The 13921-nt window shown below is 38.3% G+C and overlaps 1 protein-coding gene across 1 annotated transcript; it reads left to right on the top strand.

Moving 5' to 3' along the window:
* The first annotated feature begins 5744 nt into the window (after positions 1 to 5744).
* On the top strand, positions 5745 to 11279 carry LOC130082923 (mucin-2). Its single transcript, XM_056247845.1, has 3 exons — positions 5745 to 8711; positions 8996 to 9070; positions 10303 to 11279. The coding sequence occupies exons 1-3, from the start codon at positions 5905 to 5907 to the stop codon at positions 10799 to 10801; spliced, it is 3381 nt and encodes a 1126-aa protein (XP_056103820.1). The 5' UTR covers positions 5745 to 5904; the 3' UTR covers positions 10802 to 11279.
* Positions 11280 to 13921: the final 2642 nt, after the last annotated feature.

Raw genomic sequence — 13921 nt, 5'->3', positions numbered from 1 at the left:
GTCCAACTGTTTATGTCATTTAAGACATAACGATTGTGTTTACGTCAATATACCCCTCAAAACAGTTATTTTTCAAGATTTATTGCGCTTACAGTTTTTGCTTTAATTTTCTGCTTACACACATTTTCAAAACTTTGCCTCTTTTAGGCACAAATCCAAGAGTTGCACACACAGAATGCAAAATGCCTCACATCTCATGGTAAATGAAGCACTGCATTCAAAATTCCCGGTAAACACGAAAGCAAGAATGAACCTAAACTATTTATTTATTTATTTTTTACTTTACTGTAAGCATTTGTGGTTGTGAATACAGTAATACACAGTCCGAAAAACCCATAACTTGACCTTTGGCCTAAAGCCATGATTGGTTGGTTACAGTAAGTAAAGCAATGAGTGATGAGTTAGTGTGAGGCACTGATGAATTATTGTGGCAATTTGATATGTTGCGTTTGAAAAAAGTAAATCAAGATACTTCCTGTTAGATGTTTGTATGTTACATAGAGAATTGTAACAACTGTAACCGCACTGTTTCTCATTCGCTTATATATACAGACCTCGATAACACAGCAAATTATATCATTTCAAATGATAGGCTATTAGATTTGAGTACTATCAATCACAATAATCAGATAATGCATTCTTATTGATTCTAAATCATACAAAAAATACCAATAGCTTCAAAGAGAGCCGATGTAAAGTATAAGGCTGAATATTATAAGAAAATATGCAAGATTTTTTAGGTAAATCTATATTTATATTACACTGTTGCACTGTTAAGAGTTAGCACATTGCCCTGATATAGTATTAATTGAGGCTCCTGCAAAAGTCCTTTCTGTTTCTTTTCATCCACTATGGCCCCAGAGCTCCTTGTCATGAACTTGGGCCAAACAACTGTCATCTGTCATCTCTCACACTTCAAAATGAATACAATTAATGAACAGATCCAAGATATTTAAAAACTATATATCAGACACTGTTAATGTGTTCACCTTGAGATCAATGACCCGAAATCTGGCATGTTTTCACAGACTGTCCTTTTGTTCATGTGTAACAACTACCAAGTTTAGACATTGCATTCACAAAACATAGGCCAATTGGTAAATATGAGCCACACCCCCAAAAAATATATCAGCCTACATCTCCACAACGATTAAATCAATCAAAAATATAATAAAAACTTAAATTCTAAACTTTTGCAAACCCAATTTTGCAGAGGTGAAGTATACACCATACTTTTTACTCAAGTAGAGAGACCTTACTAGTGCCCATCAGATTTGAATAGTACTTAAATGATGAATGTAAAAAGATGCATTAGTCCTCAATGCCTATATGCCAGTCAAAAATAACAACCAGTTGATTTGTGAGGAGAGCGATCACAAGATGAATTTTCTAAAATCGAAATGACCAATTGCCATAAAACACCTCAATATTACAATAAATACTATAAATAAAATTAGTGAGACTCAGACAAACGGCCTAGGATGAGTTTGAAAAAAATAGTTTGTTTTATAGTTAGTAATTGTAAATGTCAGAAATTAATCGAATTCACATTCGATTAATGTGACTTGGGGCAAGTGACTTTCAAAAGCAATCACTCCCTCTTAGTGTTAGATAGATTAAAAGAAGAGTAAAAAAATCTGCATTGTTTACTGTTGTAAGGTAGGCTATGTGATAATAATATTTTAGTATTATGAAACATAACAGAATCATTGGAAAAGGCTAAATAGGTATATTCCAGTGGTTTTAGTGAATTACATTTGACTGTGATCTGCAGAAACTCTGGTAATTTTGTTGTTAAATGGTGACATCTAGTGTTGAGCTTTTAAAGTCTGAACATGTAGTGAAAAAATATTGCTAAATAAGCTATTTTGGCTATTTATAATAAATAGCAATATCGTTATTTTAGATAATACCTGTAGATTATAGATTTTAAAAATAACATCAGCAAAATTACAGACATCCTTTTTTTTCCTTTTTTGACATTTACAACTTTAAACAAATGTTTGAGATGGTCAAGTGGGAATTGCTTGATTCTGGGACTAGTTTAAACTCAGTTAAACTGGTCTAAACTAACCTTTAAATGAATATAATGTGAAACACTTATATCTGTAGAAATCTGACAATGCTTACAATAACATGAACTTTAAAAGTTATTTATGCATTTCCTTTCCTACAGCAGTTTTAAAATAATAGAAATTACATTGTATTACACAGAAGAGACGCTTTAAATCCGAACGTCCCTATAATAACATCGATTTTAAAAGTTATTTTTACTATTTTATTTGCATTTCCCTACAGCAGTTTTAATATAAATATGCATCATTATATAACAAATTACATTTTATTTTATAGTAGATATTTAATTTCATGTAAAAATTCAAACATCCCTTAACATCCATCAATCTGCTTTTCTATTATGTTGGTAATTTTCAAACGGCCCCTTGGCATGCAGAACATCTCCCCCCCCCCCCCCCCCCCCCCCTCTCTCTCTCTCTCTCTCTCTCTCTCTCTCCACCCTGCCTAATTTCAGCTGAATTTAGGATGCCTTTGACCCAGCACTGGATATGCATATGTGAAAGAGGGTGAGACAGCGAGAGAGGGTCAGGGACAGACAGGAAGAGTGACTCAGAGAGTGTGTGTGTGAGAGAGAGAGAAAGAGAGAGAGAGAGAGCGAAAGAGACAGAGGAATAGAGAGAGTGCGCAAGGCTGAGGACACAGATCAATGCATCTTTGTGCTTGCTGCCTCAGCAAGTGAAGGTGAGAGCAAATCAAAACAAATAAAAAGCAGACGCCTCTGGAGAGAAGCAAACAGCCTCTGAGGGAGGATGATCACTGTCTGCGGAGAGCTAGAGGAGTGACTGTCAAGGCAGGTGCAGTTTCAACACAAGCTTCTGTGTGGATTTGAATCATCTTAGTGTCTCTTCACTGCACCCACTTACTGGACAACAAGACCTCTTGTGGATACTGAAACCTACAGAAAAAAAAAAATGCCTGCAACATGCCAGGAAGCTCTGAGGTTTGCGTCTCGGGATGTACAGTAACTGAAGGTAGGTGCTTGTGTATGTACAAAATAAAAGTCTATTGTTTGTGCTGTGGTCTTTATCTGATTTCTGCAGGATGTAACATTGATACTGATTAAAATTGGTTAGTTGTTGTGCCAGAGCCGTGGCATAGCGGTTAGTGCATGAGCTGTGGCGGTACTAGTTTGAATCCTGCTCGCAACATTTACTGATCCCGTTTCCCTTTTTTTCTCACTGCAATAAAAGGCTGCATGATTGTTGTGATTTCTGAAGGAAAGACTGTGAGTCTTGTGCTTCACAGACTACAATCTTTCCTAGACTGACTTCAGGCTGTTGACATGTGTGGTGCCACAGCCTGGTGCCACCCAGAGGGGTCAGCTTGACATCCACAACAGAACATCAAGAAAGAGAGATTCTAGGGGGAATGAACAGCAAGATGATCTGAAATGTTTGCACATTCAAGGCTGGGGGCTGAGGGAATGTGTGTGTGTGTTCGCTGGAAATGTGATGGCGAAACAGTAAGTGATGACGGAAAGTGACGAGGTTTGGCTCACAGTCACGGTATAGTTTATTGTGACTCTTCAAAGTCCCATGATTCCATTTATCCATGTCATGATGATATATTTTAAAAACACATACATTCATACATACGTACATGACATGTTTGTTTTTCTATCAGCAGAACTTTACATTTTCTTTACCTTGAGCTAATGATCCAACCTTTCACAAACCCTTCTGATTTTTAAAACTTTCTTTCATTCATTCTAAACTACTCTCCACACACTGAATAAAGATATTGTAGTAAAAAGTGAGTGACTGCAAATGTTTAATATATATATATATAATAACATCATAACATAACAAATAAAGTATATATATATTTCATAAATTAAACAGAAAAATATTTATATAAAATATTATAAACAAATGTGTAAAATATATAAACATAGAACGAATAAAGTCACACACACACATACTATACTGTATATATATATATATAACATATTTTTATTAGACTTTTTGGTCTGTATCTTTATTAAGTGTGCAGACTAAATTTTTCAACTGCAAGAAGCAATTTATGTACAACAAAGTGCAACAATTTTTTGAAAACATATCTATTAATACATTAGTATACATTACACTAGTATACATAAGATTTGAGTATGATATTTAGCATCGTTCCACATGAGATGGTCTCCACATAGGTGGAGTTCGCACTTTCCTTTTGAGGACATTTGGTCCCTAAAATGTACGCAAAATGACGCACACACATTTTTTATAACAGCCACTTATTAGAGTGGTTCATTAGAAAATTTACTGTCAGTTGCTGATTAACACCCTCTTTGTCAGGCAAATTATCAAGGTGCCCAAGGTGGGTTGAAAGAGAGAGAGGGCAGCCCAGCCTGGCTGGAGGGGGGCCAGGTGTTAGGTGCGGAAAGGAGAGAGAGTCAGGTCAGGGCAGAACAAAACGTTTGTCAGTGTGTGAAATATTTAATTAGTCACACACACACACACACATACACGCGCATACACGCGCACTCAGGTTGACACAGTTTAACTCAGAGCAAACAGACCACAGTTTCTCTATATTTCTGGAAACTACGTATTACTTTTCTGAATAGATACATCAGAGGTAATGGAATCTGAATGTGTTACAGCAGACTTTTAGTCTCTTGCTCTCTCTCTGTTTGATATCACTCTGTTCTTTTGATTTCACCCTGCTCTCTCTCATCTTTTTGCTTACTCTTTCCAAATTGGATTCATCTGGTTTAGGCGCGGAGGTCTTTTGTATATACTATTATAAAGTCTTGTGCTCTGAAATCTGCACTGCTGTTATTGAAGCTTTGAATTTTATTATATGAAGCATGAGTTTTTTTTTGTTTTTTTGCATCATACACCTCATAATAGATTGCACCCCAATTTTACATTTTTATTTAATGTCTTGATATAATGTATTCATTTCAAAACTAACTGCAGGCAGTAGCAGATGGTTTATAGTTTGCAGTTTTTGTATGTGGGTCATTGTCAGAAAACAGTGCCATTTGTGCTACATGATTGTGTGTCCCCATGACTGACTAATGATATCATACAGAATACTGAACTTAGTCGCTTTATCTGATGGATTAGACTCTAAAAAGTATGTAATACAAATAAAACTTTAATTTTGTTTAAAAGTTGTATCTGAATATAATAATTCACGTCACCTTTCATCCACATTACATTTACATGGGTTATATAAATATGTTTACGTATATATATATTTGACTAACCTGAGTTCATTGAAATCTTGATTTCAACACTATAGATTGTTTTTCCTAAAATACTTAATGCATTTCTGACATATTTAAGAGAGTGACGTCATAACACTTTATTCAAACAGAGAGCCATTTCTCTTAAAGTCCTTATTTTTATTTATTTTATGTTTATACTTATACTGGCCTCATCAAGTTCAATCTTTCTCTGTCATGGGAAAAAAACATGTATTTTTAACAGATAAATATTATACTTGGCACAAAGCACAAGAATATTTGATATAGTTAATTACTGCCATTTTTTCACATACAACCCCAAAACATTTTTAATTAAACTGAGTTGACACAAAAGAGAAGAAAAATGTCATTAATCTTATAATTAATAAAATTTTCTGAGAATTACATTTTTTTAGACCTGAAAACAAACAAATAAATTCAGAATTTTTTTTAGAGCAAGAATGGCACAGTTTTTTTTTTGCAGTCCAAATAACATTCATTACTATTCACCTTTTGTCTGCCTTTTCCAGTCTATTTACTTTCAAGAGTTCTCTTTCTCCTTCCACCTCAGGTGCACCATAGTGGTCAAATGCATTGATTTCTACTCAAGTCTGCCTGGACCAGTTATACTTGAGATGGGTAGACGGGCAGCTGATCACACCACTCCGGTGCCAGTTCTCGGAGAGCCCGCCCTTGTGGGGACACGTGTCTGGAGGACCGTGGCAAATGGGACCAGTAGTATGGCGGCCCTCACACTGACTCATCACTGTAACGTCGGTGTTCAGACATCACCTGCAATGAGAAACAACCAACTGCAGCTGGGCGTTAAACATAGGGACACTGGTAGAAATCAATCAGAAAAAACAGTGATCATGCCACCTAATGGCAACATCCTAAATGAGGCTGGTAAAAAGGAAGATAACGGGAAAGAAAAAACAAGAAGTATCATTATTAAACGAAGAAGTCTAGAGGCTAAAATAAAAAAGGGTGTGACCTTTGAGGGGATGGAGAGGGATATTTGTAAAAGCATCAGGGAAGAAGTGCAGTGCCATAACCGTCCAATCAGAACCAGTCCTCCGTTAAGAGGTGTGGCTAACACCAGGCTAAAACCGAGACGGAATTGTCACTTCACCAATGGGAGTGTGGTTGACTCTGAGGTAATGGGCGGGATCAGCAGCGACATCAGTGAAGGGAAGGAGTCTACAACTGGACAGAAAAAAACTGTCCCTCTGCATTCACCTCCTAATAGACCTCTCTTGACCTTCTGCAGCACTTGTGGAGGCAGGCAGAATACAGCACCTCCTGGACTCCACAGCCAATCCAGGGCGATTACGCCTCCAACTTCTGCTGGTTCTCTAGGACTCCAATCAAGACATTCATCCACTTTTTACCCTGGGAGTGATGTGCAGAAATACACGCAGATAGAAAAGCACACCGACCGCAGTGTTACACAGTCAGAGCAGCACCCCATGAGCCCTAACCTTCATTCTTATCTCAACATGAATATAAACAAGGAATGGCCATTATCTCTGCTGCCTGCTCAGCAGAGTGAGGCATCAAACCTCACTAATCATCACGCAGTCAAGAGGGAATCTAGTGCTGACACACACATTAATCATACTGGTTGTTCATCAGCTCTAAATACACACACGCTCACTGTTACCGTGAAAGAGGATAGAGCTGCGACAAAGGTCGTAAACACACTCTTGAACACTAACAAACCTCACAACTCCTGTCCCCGCAGACCTGTATCTCTTAACCCTCCCCAAACACACAAAAACAGCCCAATTGTGAAGTTAGCAGCCACACAGGTTACAAGTACCAGAATACCACATGCAAACTCCCACTTTAGATCATCTCACCAGCCAAACCCTGATGAGAAACGTTCAAATCAAGTAAACCAAGCTCCACCCACACACTCAGAGCCTACCCAGTCACAAAATAAAACACACATCAAACCTTTGCAAACTACTTTGAAACAACAGATATTCCCCCAAACTAGCACACCACAGAACTCCAAACCTCAAAATGGCAATTGCTCACGATTGAATCAGACAAGTACACTTTCTAATTCTCCTACCTGTTTTCATGTACATTCAAATGTTAAACACCAAACTATAGTGCAGAGTTGTGTGAATGAAGGTGTCATATCCCCCACTGCTTCAAACCTTCACAGACAGGTTCAATTCCCTAATGGATTAGAGTCCAAGTTTGACACGCACACTAAACCATCAATGTGCTCACACACAAATTTCGGCATTAAACCTCAAAGCGGGACGCAAATCTGTGCTGACACAGAGTCAGAATCCTCACCCTCGGATTCACGTTTGCATTTTGCGCTGGTAACACACACACATAAACTCTCAGGGCCTCACGGTGAATCACGTCACGCGTCAATACACACCGGCACTCTTTCGCCCGCCGACACGCACAAGCAAGCTTCCCACACATCCACTCAGCGAACAAACACCAGTGGAACATCACTGCAGGGTATATCCGCACATAAAGACGCACTGTCACATCCTTATCTTGAGTCAAAAAGCCAAAATGACACTCGCTTGTTTTCACATGCCCCAAATATGTCAACCCATCACAAAGCAACACTTACGACGCAAACAATCAACCATCAGAACCTCTCAAATGCATTTACCACCACTCAGACTGAGGTGGAGGTGCAAACTTACACCAAAGAATGTTCTCAAACTACCCCCGGGGTCAAAGCAGCCCCGCGCACTTTGTGTGTTCATTCGAAAACGCCACATAGACAGACAGAGCCTACAGTTCTCAGACGCTCTGTCCTGAATAAGCTGAATAATGACACTCTTGAGTCCTCATTACTAGCCATCGCTTCCGCTAGTGCTTTTCCTCAAGCTAAAACACTCAATGGGAATGAGTTTAAGTCTTGGAATGACACAGAGTCAAAGAAACAAACTGAAATGAAGGCAGCAGAACCAGAACGTCAAATGATCAATGGCTCACAACACTTTCTTCAACCTCCAAACAAACCACCTCCTTCTGTGACTCATGCTTATCGACCTCCCAAACCTTCTTCTGCACCCCCGCAAGCGCCAACTTTTAAATACATATTGGGGGGCAGTGAAAACAGAGGCCTGAATGTGGCCTCCAACCAAAACTCACCTCTGACACCCTCAGGCACTTTGCCTAAGCAGCACTCACAGAATGGCGGGAATCTCCAGAACTCAAAAACACAAATGGAAACTCATTCTGAAGCAGTTGGGTCTGTCTCAAATGAACACTGTTCCCTAGCGCACGACCATCCGGCTTCTGTGGTCCGGTTGCTGCCTGCATCGCCTGGCAGTCGTCGGGACCCTAAGCATAGACTAGAGATGGTAGAGGAGAGTCTGCAATCCAACAAGGAAAGAGTCACAACTCTTCTCAACTGCATCCAGGACCTGGAGATGAGCCACGCACTCAGCAAAGGGTGAGAGACCGAGTTATTCAAAAATTAGCAGATAATAGACAAGTGTGACTGGCGCGTGCTGGATGTGTTAAAGGTAATTGTGAGAAATTCTCAGAGCGGAGAGGCAGGAAAAGAAGGTAGTTGTGGTTTAATTTGATGTACATTTGGTTTTTATATCCAAGCGTAGGTCAATAAGGGCTGTAAATGAGCTCTAAATGCATTTATGGATGTGAGTGCAAAGCCAAAGGCATACTAAAACAATGCTTTTTAAAATCATTTTCCTTGCATGTTTTCTATTTATGTAGTCGGCGATGTTTTCGGACTGGCCAAGACCTTAGTGACTGTTCCACCTGTCAGAAGACTGCATGTGCTGTCTACAGGTGAGAGCACCCAGTGAGACTACCAACCATTTTAAAGAGATATGCTGCATTTACACCATGTCTTAACTACCGTCATTTCAAGATGACAACACATTAAAGAGGACGTGAAGGCTTTTTACAAGTTAAAATCTTGTAATTACGGTAATTACGACATGGTGTGTAATTACCGTATTACCTATTAGTTCCCCCAAAATTCCTGTCATAATTTACTCACCCTCATGTCATTCCAAACCTGTAAGGCTTCTTTCTTCTGTGAAACACAAAATAAGATATTTTGACAAATGTTTTTTTTTTTTTATTTTTTTTTTATAAAAGTGAATGGGGTCCAATGTTGGACCCCAACATTCTTATCTTATCTTCTTTTGTGAAGGAATGTCACAAGAAGGAATGACATACAGGCTTGGAACGAAAAAGCGGGTGAGTAAATGATGACAGAATTTTCAATTTAGGGTGAACTATCCCTTTAAGCATGAGCTTTTGTTCTTTAGTGTGTCTTCCAGTTCGATACAATTAGATTCAAATTCTATTTCTTTCCATAGGCGCAATATTTTCTTCTACTAACAATACAAAAGAAATCCATATTCATTTATTAATAATATTTTATAATAATATTTGTATTATTATTAATGTATGGATAGTGGGAGAAAATAACAGACAAAAACACATTTGACTTGCAATTACACACACACAAACATATATTTGTACAGTATGTAATGTCTATAGAATAAAATAAAATGTGTTATTCTATTTATTTTATTTTATATGTATTATATATGATGTGTTACAGTTTCCTCAAAAACTATGAAGCAGCACAAGTGCTATCAACAATGACGATAATAATAAATGTTTATTGAGCATCAAATTAGCATATTTGTGTGATACTGAGGAAAGGACTGGAGTAATGATGCTGAAAATGCAGCTTTGTCATCACATGAATAAATTACATATAATAGTAGAAAAAAGTTATTTAAAATTGTAATAATAATTCACAATATTACTGTTTTTACTTTTGATCAAATAAACGCATCCTTGGTGAGCAAAAGAGACTTTTTTTCCCAAAAAAAACCCAAAAAAAATTACTTACTTAACTAATGTAAATACTTTCAAAGGGAAAAATAACTATGACGCATGAACTATGAGAAATAGAAGTAACTTGAAATGCTTTCGTTTCTATCGCTCTACCTTTTCTCTTCTCTCTCTCTCCCGCTTTTTTTACTCACTCTTTGGGCTAGTGTTGAGTATGACTTCCGGCAACAGGAGAGAAGATTCAAGGAGCTCTTCCAGAGTCTGTGTCATCCATCCCCAGAGAGGAGAGAAGGATATGAAGAATCTCTTTCTTTACTCACCTTACTCATTCAGAATCACAAATTACACCAGCTAAATGCAAACATTATGACCCAAAGTCAATCTGAGAGTCAAACTCAAAGTCAGCCTCAGATTATTTCTCAGATTCAGTGCCGAATCCAGACTCAGTCTCAAATTCAAACTCATTCGCCGTCACAGATTCTGTCTCGGCCTCAGGCTCAGCCACAGATTATATCTCAGATTCAGCCTCAGATTGAATCTCAGGATCAGATTATGTATCAGATTCAATCTCAGACTGAGATTATGCCTCAGATTCAGTCTCAGGCTCACCCAGAGAATCAGTGCCTGTTCAAGGCCAAAATCAAGAGGAAGAAATTATACAGGAAGCTGTTCGGCTGGCTGCCACACAAAGTCCAAACAAAATGACTACGTCATGCCAAGAATCTGATTTTCATGCATGACTCTCAACCCTCTGGTATGCGGAGTCACAACTCCTTTTGGTCGTAATGCAATCTGAAGTCTGACATATTTTATGGAATGGAGCAATATTTCATGGCATTCTGTGACTGTGAACTACCAAGGATTTTGAACTATGAAACTAGTTTTCCTTGGCAAATGCAATTGCACAAGATTTACTTTAAAAATGTATTCTAATTTCCCTACAGTTACAATGAACAATATGCTTGCCTTGACTACATGAAGGGTTTTGCACTTAAGATGCTTTTTTAGGACATGACATGATGAGGATACACATCACTTCCTTTTTGATCTTCCAAATGGACAGCTATCATCTGTTAAAGCCAGAGGACTGTGATGGGACTGACATATAGAGCTTCAATGGCTGAATTATTGCTGAATAAACCACAGATTCAAGGTTATGCAAAAAAAAAGATGGGTGTTTTGTCTCTTTTCTTCTAAATCAACAATATTTAGAAAGAAGATTTATGCCCAAACATACATAATCATGTTAATTTACTGTTTTGAGTGTTTGCGGTGGCAATCTGTCAAATTTGTCAAATTTATTTGCACCTCCGTGATGTGTGAGCATTGGTTGAACTCAAAATGAATTTCCAGAAACTTCTTTTAAGATTGTTTATTAACAAAATTAAGTGGAAATGAAAATGTTACACAGTCAAATAACTGTATTGCTCCAATCTTACATCGCAAAAACTGTCATTGCAGGAAATTATGTCACCAGCATTAAGCAATATTATTGTTACAGTTTCAATTTCAACGTTTTTGGAAATATTTAAATATTATAATACACTTTATTCACAATTATTATATCCACATCTAATAAATATATAACTTGTGGCACTTGTTTGTCTTTTGACAAAGATATCCTGTAAATTTAGTTTTAAAGGGGGACCTATGCTACTTTTTACAAGATGTAATATAATTACACAAAGTGTCCCTAGAATGTGTTGGTGAATTTTTTAGCTCAAAATATCCCACAAATAATTTATTATACGATGTTGTAAATGTTTCATTGACTAAATTTAAAAACCTGTCATTAACAGACATTTCGACTGTATATTTCATACGAGAAATTGTTGTTCACATATTGTTAGCCTCATAGCTTGCCCAAGTCATTTTGTGTTTTTTCTTGTATTCCAAAGACATTGAAATATGACTTAGGCAATTATGCTATGAGGCTAACGGTTTTAAATGTATATCTCCAATCGACTGTCCTGGTACACAATGAGGAGAGACAGGCGAGGCTGGTTGGTCTGAAAGCAATCAGCTTCACTCCTGGCTCTCCCAAAGGGAAGTGGACTCATGCTTCAGGTCTCCAAAGCCCTAAACAATCTGTGGCCTAACAGGCTTTCTTAAAAGACTTTGAAAGTCAAACAATGTAGGAAGAGCGTGGCGAAGCATGAAGAACCTATGATGAATTAAAAGTTTGGCTGCCCGACACACTCATGGCTTTATATGTAGAAGCAAATCCACTCCAGAGCTATTCATGCCCTGGTAGCTTCCTTTGATTAATAAGCTGTTGCCAGGGGCTATGCACTATTTTGGACTAGATTCTGCCTTAACTCAGTATCTAAAAAAAATGAATCTCTGCAGTGCAAGTAAAGTGACAGCAGCCCCAAATGTCAGCATCTCTCCACTGCTCTGGAGGGGTTGGGTTCTCTCTCCATGCCAAAGAGCAAGTGGACCTCACAGCCAGCCCTCGTACAAGAGAGCGAGTGCCATTGCCATACACTCTGGCTCTGGAACAAAACAAACCAGTAAGGGCAGCATTACTAAGCAAGGCTGGGATCAGTGCATGCATATTTGTCAGCAAGATTAGGTCACTTCGTATGCTAGTGAAGTTGAATCTTTAATTTGCATGTACTGTATAATGTATGGTTTAGTTAAAAAAAATGAACAATTTACTGTCTGCTTCCAGCCTGTGGTGTGTTTAAAGGCCATGTGCTAATGCAAGTGTGCTAGCTGAGTGCTAACGCAAACCCTGACATATTTGAGACTAAAAAGTGTTTAAGTGCGATAATTCTAGATATAATTTCCAGATAATTCTACATAAAGAATAGGCTTTATGCACAGCTTCACTACTTCCTGAACTTCAGCCAGCCCTTTGTTTCCTGTCTGTCATTATTGGACAAACTGATTAATCCAGGTGTGCCTGATTATTGTTACTGAGGCCAGGCAAACCTGAATAAATCAGTTTGTCCAATAATGACAGACAGGAAACAAAGGGCTGGCTGAAGTTCAGGAAGTAGTGAAGCTGTGGCATAAAGCCAATTCATATAGGAATTTATTTCTTGACGGTATACTATCATGGGCTCTCTGTCGCCATCTTTGGTTGAAACATAAAATTGTGAATACATTTGCACATGTTACAACATACAAAATATTGTAACATTGTAATATTGTAACATTTTGTTCAGTACTGGGAGAGAAAATATGAACATCAAGTCCGCCTTTCTCTCTTCAGTTTTATTGTCTCTACATCTCACCCCTCTCATTTGCGTTTTCTCTCTCTCTGCTAATCTCAAAAGTAGAACAGCCCCTTCCTATCACTTCTCCTAAAAAAGGAAGCAAGCGTGCCTCAGTAACTCAGACGGAGGAGGCTGGAGACAATGTGTGACGGGCTGCGTTCTCTCTGACCCCTCCCAGGGGAGCTTGTGTTTTAGTTGGGGTGGGACATGAGGGTGCACTAACTCTCCATTCTTCTCCCGGTGGGGTTCTCCAGAGGCGGGGTGCAGATCGGAGCAGCATGCGTCTCTGGAGATATAAGGTCGATGTTTCGTAAGATGAGAATATGATATGACAGATTGCAGCGAAGGGCCACAGCTTACACACTTAGATCTACATGCACAGAAACTGACACGCTATAATACGTGTGCACACACTCAGCTACAAAACCAAAAATGGTAAAACACAATCACAAACAAATAGTCATCTCAATGAAGGGGCTGACCTGAAATCAGTCAGCTCACTAAATATCTCTAAATATCTCGCTGCTGCTCTAAATATCTTGACATATTCAAGGAGAGATCCTGACAGGCAGAGGGGATGATGATAGCTTAGTGCTCACGG

Source organism: Rhinichthys klamathensis, unplaced genomic scaffold, assembly GCF_029890125.1.
Source record: "Rhinichthys klamathensis goyatoka isolate OS25496 unplaced genomic scaffold, OSU_Roscu_1.1 h1tg000050l_1, whole genome shotgun sequence".
Classification (NCBI taxonomy): domain Eukaryota; kingdom Metazoa; phylum Chordata; class Actinopteri; order Cypriniformes; family Leuciscidae; genus Rhinichthys; species Rhinichthys klamathensis.
The sequence above is the reverse complement of the archived record's forward strand: the minus strand, read 5'-3'. Positions and strand labels throughout refer to the sequence as shown.

Bases quoted from the DNA above. Each gene is read 5' to 3' on its own strand.
- LOC130082923 (XM_056247845.1), top strand. From the start codon at position 5,905: ATGGGTAGACGGGCAGCTGATCACACCACTCCGGTGCCAGTTCTCGGA. The intron at 8,712-8,995 runs GTGAGAGACCGA...CTATTTATGTAG, and splicing joins AGCCACGCACTCAGCAAAGG to TCGGCGATGTTTTCGGACTG. The intron at 9,071-10,302 runs GTGAGAGCACCC...TCTTTGGGCTAG, and splicing joins ACTGCATGTGCTGTCTACAG to TGTTGAGTATGACTTCCGGC.